The following is an 8,434-nucleotide window of genomic DNA, read 5'->3' on the forward strand; positions in this document are numbered from 1 at the left end:
AGATATCAGCATTTCCCATGGCTGGGAGCCCTGCTCAGCACCAGGGAGGGCACACACAGCTTTTTGCTCCCTCCTGGGAGGGCAGCTTTCCATTTGCTGTTTGGGATCACTCTGCATTCACTCCCCCTCCAAAGCCTCTGGTTTCCAGGCCAAGGGACCATCCCAAACAACCCACAGCCACACACTGATGTTTGGTTGGGTTTTTTTCTCAAGGCAGCTCTCATGGGCACTGTCACCACAGCGTGGCCAGATGTGACATCCCTGTGGAATAAATCAAGCCTGAGGCGGGGATTTCTCAAAGACTTTTATTAAACCACAGTGAAAAAGGAGCAGTAACAAACTGCTCTTGTGTGTTACTTGTTTGTTTGTTTGTTCTGCCCATCTCCTGTGGGTAACAATAACAAACCACCTCGGTTCAGCACTGAACCAGGAGCAGCACCAAGTGCTGGATCTCAGCTCTCTGCAAACGAGAGCAGCATTCAGAGGCTCACACACCTTTGCAGGTGCACAGGCTTGAACCCCTGGGGAGCAAGGAGCTCATGCTCAGACCAAACTTTGCTTTTTAAGATGAAGCAAAGGCTTCTCTTGCTTTGCTGGCTCTAAGAACATCAGGGTCACCTCCAGAGCAGCTCCTGGTGTCTCCTGGTTTATTCCCATGTATCAGGATGTCCTTTTTGCTGTCTCTATCTGCTGTGGAGTGGCTTGGCATACACGGGCTCCATGAGGTGGTAGATGAGGAACAGGAACAGGCACCCCAGGAACACCAGGCTCATCAGAGCCAGGAGGATGAAGCGCCCGATGAGGAAGGTGTCCACAACCTGCAGGGCACAGAAACACAGAGATCCCAGCAGGTCACAGCCCCAGCCTGCTCCAGGAGCCTGCAGGGAGCACAGCACATCCTGCAAGGATAAAAGAACCTCTGGGGCTCCCCCACATTCCTCTCCTTGCTTCCCATGCCTGGGATGCACAGTGTGTGACAAATGAGAAGGAGATCCCTGCAAAAAAGCTGCTGGGAATGTTAATGTGGAGCAGCAGAGCTCTGAGCACAAGCAAGAGGCAGCAGCCAAGCCCTGCAGCAATTCTCCCCAGCCACAATCCCTCCTTTTAGAAGGGAGAAGGCCAGAAAAGAGAAAAATAACAATTAAAAATAAAGCTGTGGTAGCCAGGCAAGACAAAGAGAAGCCCACAGAAAGGAGCTGTTTGTGAAACCCCCTCTCTGCTGCCCAGACCCCCAGAGCTCTGCTCAGCCCCAGCTCAGCTTTATCCATCGCATTAGCTCAGCCCTGCTGCTCCTGCTGAGAGTCTCTGGTGAGCCCAGCGCTGGCTCCTTCTGCACGTTTCACTTTTTAATTAGCCAATTAGCAGAGTTTTGGTGCAGAAAGCCCAGGTCATGTATTATTGATAGGCAGGGCAGGTCCAGTCCAATTGAAGATCCGTGAAAAAATAAAGCTTTGCAATTCCATTTGCCTCCCAGGCAACAAACACGCACTGGGCTGCCCTTCATCTCACTGCTAACCTTCACAGGAGCAGGTCAGATGTGACACAGAGAGAAGAAAAGAACATTACAAGTCTCTTTTAGTAGGGATTTACACAGAACAAGAACCAGAAAAGCAGTAATTAACATTCATTAATAATAGAAGGGAGGAAACAGCACCTGAAAGGGCTCAAAACTTTGTGTATTCAAAGGCCAAAGAGCTCTGGGAGAGCTCAAGGTGGCAGCTCAGACAGCCTGATCCAGAAACTGGGGAGATCCCCGGGCCTGACAGGGCAGATGGCTCCGTGTTCAAGCATGGCAGGACCCTACAAGAGAGCTGAAAAGCTGAAATTGGGCTTTAACCAGAAATCAGAGCTGAGGGAAGAGTTGATAAGGAAAAAAAGCTGATAAGGGAAGGGAATGGCAGAGAGGGAGCAGAGGCTGCTGGAGCTGGGGGGGCCAAAGCAGGAGGGCAATCCCTGCACAGAGCCCTGGGGACGGAGGAGGGAGCCAAACCCCACGGGTCAGGTGGACCAGGGTGGAAATCAGCAATTTAGTGACAGAAATGAACATTTCCCAGCTCCACCAGTGACACAGCCTGTGCCAGAGGGAGCGCACAGAGGCAGCACGGGGCAATCTCGGGGGCACGGGGGTGGTACTGGGGCTGTCTCTGAGCTAAAAGCCACTCCTGGGGCCTCAGGGCATCCTGAAACCCTTCCCTGAAATGAGGAACCATTCCCAGGGCATCCTGCAGCCCATCCCCAACATGAGGAACCATTCCCAGGGCAGCCTGCAGCCCATCCCCAACATGAGGAACCATTCCCAGGGCATCCTGCAGCCCATCCCCAACATGAGGAACCATTCCCAGGGCAGCCTGCAGCCCATCCCAGGGTATGGAACCATTCCCAGGGCATCCTGCAGCCCATCCCTGAATATGGAACCATTCCCAGGGCAGCCTGCAGTCCATCCCCAACATGAGGAACCATTCCCAGGGCAGCCTGCAGCCCATCCCTGGATATGGAACCATTCCCAGGGCAGCCTGCAGTCCATCCCCAACATGAGGAATCATTCCCAGGGCATCCTGCAGCCCATCCCTGAAATGAGGAACCATTCCCAGGGCAGCCTGCAGCCCATCCCTGGGTGAGGAACCATTCCCAGGGCATCCTGCAGCCCATCCCTGGGTGAGGAACCATTCCCAGGCCATCCTGCAGCCCATCCCTGGATATGGAACCATTCCAAGAGCAGCCTGCAGCCCATCCCCAACATGAGGAACCATTCCCAGGGCAGCCTGCAGCCCATCCCAGGGTAAGGAACCATTCCCAGGGCATCCTGCAGCCCATCCTAGGGATGAGGAATCATTCCCAGGGCAGCCTGCAGCCCATCCCTGAAATGAGGAACCATTCCCAGGGCAGCCTGCAGCCCATCCCAGGGTAAGGAACCATTCCCAGGGCTCCAGGATGGCCGTAGGGGCCGTCCCTGGCTCAGAGACTCATCTGGGGCCATGCCCACGGAAAAGGCCGAGCCCCGGGGCTTCGGGACAGCAGCCGGGCCCATCCCGGGATCCCGGGGGTTCCGCCCTCCCCTCAGCCCGGTCTCACCTCCTCAGCGCCGGCGGGGCCCGGGCTCTCGCCCTCCCGGGGGAACAGCAGCAGCGCGGCCGTGAGCGCGGCGGCTCCGAGCAGCACCGGCACCGCTCCGACCCTGCGGCGGGACGGGAGCGGGGGGCGAGCTCAGCACCGGCGGGGAGAGCTCAGCACCGGCGGGCGCGAACCCTGCGATCACCGGGGCCGGTCCCATCCCATCCCCGCGATCACCGGGCCGGTCCCGTCCCCATCCCCGCGATCACCGGGCCGGTCCCATCCCCATCCCCGCGATCACCGGGCCGGTCTCGACCCCGTCCCCCCGCGATCACCGGACCGGTTCCGCCCTATTCCCGCGCTCACCGTGCCGGTCCAACTCCATCCCCGCGTTCATCGGCTCCGGTCCCGCCCCATCCCCGCGCTCACCGGGCCGGTCCCGCACCCAGCCCGTCCCGTCCCTGTCTCCCCGGCTCATCGGGTCCGGTCCCGCCCCATCCCCGCTCTCACCGGGCCGGTCACGCCCGGTCCCCGCGCTCACCGGACCGGTCCCGTCCCCGCCCCGTCCCCATCCCCATCCCCGCGCTCACCGGGCCCGGTCCCACCCCATCCCCGCTCTCACCGGGCCGGTCACGCCCGGTCCCCGCGCTCACCGGACCGGACTGGTCCCGTCCCCGCCCCGTCCCCATCCCCATCCCCGCGTTCACTGGGCCGGTCCCGTATCCACCCCGTCCCGTCCCGGTCTCCCCGGCTCACCAGGCCGGCCTCGTCCCCTCCCCGTCCCGCCCGGTCCCCGCGCTCACCGGGCGCGACCGGCGCGGCCCAGCGCCATCACGAGCAGCAGCGCCACGGCCCAGAGCAGCAGCAGCGCCAGCACCCCCGGCCCCACGCCCAGCTCACCCGCCATGCCGCCCCGCGCCGCCGCTTCTGCCTAGCAACCGCACAGCCCCGGCCAATCAGCGCTGCCCGCAGCGGCGCCCGCGCTGTCTATTGGCTAAGGGAAGGAGGGAAGAGGCGCGGACCCCGCTTTACCCGCCCCCCGGTTCTATGTCCGCGTTTCCCATTGGCTGACGGTGGAGGGGTGGGCGGGGCTTTCTGCGCGCTGCCGGAGGCGGGGGCGCGCCCGGGGGGGGGGGGGGGGGGCAAGTGATAAATCCCGATCCCAGCCCCCATCCCGGCCCCGATGCCGATCTCGGTTCTAGTTCCGGCATCGATCCCGATCCTGATCCTGATCCTGATCCCAGTCCCGGTCCCAATTCTGATCCCGATCCCGGTCCCCATCTTGCCCCCGATCCCAATCCCGGTTCTGGTTCCGGCCCCGATCCCGATCCTGGTTCTAGTCCCAGTCCCGATCCCGATGCTGGTCCCGATCCCGGTCCCGGCTCCAATTCCAGCCCCCATCCCAGCCCCCATCCCCACCCCAGTCCTATTGAACCCCGGCCCTGCTGACCCGGTCCCTATTGAACCCCGGCCCTGCTGACCCGGTCCCTACTGAACCCCGGCCCTGCTGACTCGGTCCCTACTGAACCCCGGCCCTGCTGACTCGGTCCCTATTGAACCCCGGCCCTGCTGACCCGGTCCCTATTGAACCCCGGCCCTACTGACCCGGTCCCTACTGAACCCCGGCCCTACTGACCCGGTCCCTACTGAACCCCGGCCCTATTGAACCCCGGCCCTGCTGACTCGGTCCCTATTCAATCTCGGCCCTCCTGCCCCCATGGGATCCCCAGGATCCCGCTCCAGCCGCTCCCCGTCCCGCGGCCTTGGACCCGGTCCCAGAGCTGCTCCCGGTGGAACGGGAATTTCCCTCCGCTCCCTCCCGGTCCGGGCGGATCGGTGCTTCATTACCTCGCCTTGGCCGGCGCCACCCGGCTCTGAACGCACTTTCACCCCACAACCCTGAAAATTGAGCTGTTCGCGCCCTCAATTGTATTTAGGGCCAAAATCAGGCAGATTTTGTTAATGTAGGAATGCTGACACGGGTTTGGAACAGCCGTGCTGGGGGTCTGGGACAGCCAAGCCAAACTAGGGAGGTTTGTCAATGCTACAAGCATCTTCTAACATCAAGACGAGGAATTTCCATTTAAAATAAATATTTCAGCCTGTTTATAAATCCTGTCTCTCCACCACCACATCTTGCCCACATCAGACCCAGGCGGTGTGGTTTGATAAGTGACTTTATCACAGAATCTCAGAATTACACCATGGTTTGGGTTGGAAAGGACTTTAAAGACGATCCTGTTCCAACCCCAGGCACTTGGGCTCAGTTAACCCAAAAAACCCTAAACATTGATATTTTCTGTCCCCACTGCTTCAAGCCTGCAATACTTTGGCTGCAGAAAATGTCACCTGAGGGGGCGTTTTCTGTCGCCTCTTCCAAGGGGAGGAATAAAGCAGCGGTTAATTACTCTGTGCAGCACCGACCTGCCTTCCTTTGCCTGGGATGGAATCAGAGTCGCCAGCATGACACCGACTGCTTCAGCGAGCAGAACACAAACTGTGTGTGACACCTGCCTGTGCTTGGCACGGAGCAGCAGCCGGCTGCCAGCACATTAAAAACGTATGTTTGATTGCAAACTCCCTCCTTTCCTGCTCTGTTCTGCACTGTGTGTTATCCCCACCAGGCAGGGCTTTTCCCTCTGCAGTCCCTGCCTTGCTGTGTCCATCTCTGCTGTTCTCTTCCCTCTCCTCTTCTGTTCCCTCTGATCCTGCTCCTGCTGCCCATGAGAAATTAAACCTTTGCTCCTGTTGTTTGGGAATCTCCCTTTGTTTTTCTCTGTTTTCCCATTTATTTCCATTTCTGTAGTTTCTAAACCCCCAAATTTCTTCTTCATAATCCTGTTTTCAGCTGGAGCTTTCTCCCTCTGCCATTCTTTTGCATTCTTTGGCTTTTCATGTGGAAGTGATATATTTTATTCAACAGCCAATAATGCTTTTCCTTGTCTTATTTTTCTCTTGTACCTCTTATCCACAGCTTTTCCAACCGCCTGGTTAACCTCTTCCCATATTGATTGGGTTTTTATTTCTAATTTCTGTGTCTTGGTGCTGCCTGATAGTTTCTTGATGCCAGCAACAGCAACACGAAGCCAGTTCAAGAGATTGAAGCAGAGAGCTTGAATCATCCAGCTGCTGATCCTGCTGGTGGACCACACCACATCCCACATCTCTGGCCAGAAGTTGAAGGATAAATGCAATTTACAGCCCAGCAAGCACATCCAATGGCCAGCTCTGAGCCTTGCTGCTTGTTGGTTTGAACCCCACCATTGCAATAAGGCTAATGGTAACTCAAGCACAAGATTCAGAGTTGCAATGAGTTGAAACGGGCCCAGCAGCCCAACACCCTCCAAAATATTTATATATTTATCCATTGAATATTAAATGCATTCAATATTTAATAATAGATATAATATATAATATATAATAAGATCTATAATCGATAATCTATAATATACAATACAATATATAATATATTACAGATATAATATAGACTAGATAATTAATATAATATATTACAGATATAATATAATATAATAATATATTACTAATATATAATATAATATAATATAATATAATATAATATAATATAATATTCTGCAGTCTATAGTCTATAATATATATTATACACTATATACGATATACTATGTGTTACATATTACATATTATATAATACAGAATATGTAATATATAATATATAATATATAATATATAATATATAATATATAATATATAATATATAATATACATAATGTTTAATAATATTTATTTGCCCAGCCCCCATGGTATCACAGCAAGGCTGCAGTTTTCTCTGAGCACAATGAAGGCAAATGGCAAACTCACAGATAAAGGAAACTGGGAAAACCAACCCCACTGGTGTGATATTTCCAAGCACAGCCTTCACCAGAAATTTCTTCAACTCATCTGCAAAAAATCTCATCATCCTAATCCCATCCCTCTCCTGCATCTCAGCCTCCTCCCAGCGTCAGGAATGCCATTCTGGGGATTTGCCTTGCAAACTGCTCCATCAGCCCATCAGCTGAATGCCAAGATCTGATTTTATTGCCAAAGAATCATTTATTGCTGGCTTAAAATAACTTTTCCTTCTAGATTTTACCTGCTGGGATTTGGTCCCATTTATTGCTTGTGCCAGAGTTGCATTGCAGCTGGAAAAAAAAAGTAACAGAAAGTGGGAGAAAGGCAATGCTGGGCATAAAAGGTGAAATAAAAAACATGGGAGAGCAGCAAATATTGAGGATTTTTGTGTTGTTTGCATGACTCTGTGAGAAGTTTCATATTTGTGGTGTTTTTTTCCAGGATAACTGTTGATGTAGGGATGTTTGCTGGTGTCACACATCCAGGTTTTCTCCACGACTTTTGATTTGCACCATGTGGCGTTTGCACCCAAACTCTTGTGCTGGGGACAGGACACATCAAAGTGATGACAAATGATGTGGTGATGGTTAATTCCAGCTCCAGAGTGTTTGATATCCATAATATTGGTATCATAAAGCCTTTCCTGGCAAGACTCTCAAGCAATAATCAGCTTTAAATAAGGAGAAGCAGAGTCATATAGCTGCTGTTGGGTGCTTGTTGCCCAAAAAACCCAATTCAAAGGATTTATTGGGCACAAATAATTCAGTGTTCTCCAGTGGATGGGTGCTGCTGTCCTGCCAAGGAAAAGGAATGATTTGAAGGCTGTGTCATCACTGCAGAGAGTTTTTCCCTAGGAAGAGATCAGGAATTTTCTATTTGCAGGGACACTTATGGCAGGAAGGAACGATGAATCTGACTCCATGTTCTTAGATGGCTAATTTATTATTTTATGATACTATATTATATTAAATAATATTAAACTAAATTATACTAAAGAATACAGAAAGGATATTTACAGAAGGCTAAAAAGACAATAAGGAAAACTTGTGACTCTTTCCAGAGTCTTGACACAGCTTGGCACTGATTGGCCAATGAATGAAAATAATTCACATGAAACCAATGAAACAATCACTTGTTGGTAAACAATGTCTAAACACATTCTAAAGGAGTAAAACACAGGAGAAGCAAATCAGATAATTATTGTTTTCCTTTTTCTCTGAGGCTTCTCGGCTTCCCAGGAGAAAAATCCTGGGCAAAGACGTTTTTCAAAAAATATGAATGTCACAAGGGAATCGTGGCATTTCTTGGCAAAGATCCTGAGGCTGGCATTGGATGAAATGGGCTTGGCAGACAGACACAATTAGCACTGAGGCTAATTAAACTCTTGGCACAGGAGGATGGAGAGGTCACCTTCCTCCAAGGCCTGCAAGATGGGATCACATGGATCAAAGCTTTTTGTGAGAGGAGCAAAACAGAGCAGCTTTGGGTCAAAATGGCTTTTTTTGGCTTAAAA

The 8,434-nt window shown here is 52.7% G+C and overlaps 1 protein-coding gene across 1 annotated transcript; it reads right to left on the bottom strand.

Moving 5' to 3' along the window:
- Positions 1-291: 291 nt before the first annotated feature.
- On the bottom strand, positions 292-3,958 carry TMEM218 (transmembrane protein 218). The gene is made up of 3 exons (XM_058819170.1): positions 3,855-3,958; positions 3,073-3,175; positions 292-818 (listed from the first exon to the last, which is right to left on the bottom strand). Exons 1-3 carry the CDS (start codon positions 3,956-3,958, stop codon positions 684-686), a joined length of 342 nt encoding a protein of 113 aa, XP_058675153.1. The 3' UTR covers positions 292-683.
- Positions 3,959-8,434: the final 4,476 nt, after the last annotated feature.

This window comes from Ammospiza caudacuta, chromosome 23 (assembly GCF_027887145.1).
Source record: "Ammospiza caudacuta isolate bAmmCau1 chromosome 23, bAmmCau1.pri, whole genome shotgun sequence".
In the NCBI taxonomy this organism is placed as follows: domain Eukaryota; kingdom Metazoa; phylum Chordata; class Aves; order Passeriformes; family Passerellidae; genus Ammospiza; species Ammospiza caudacuta.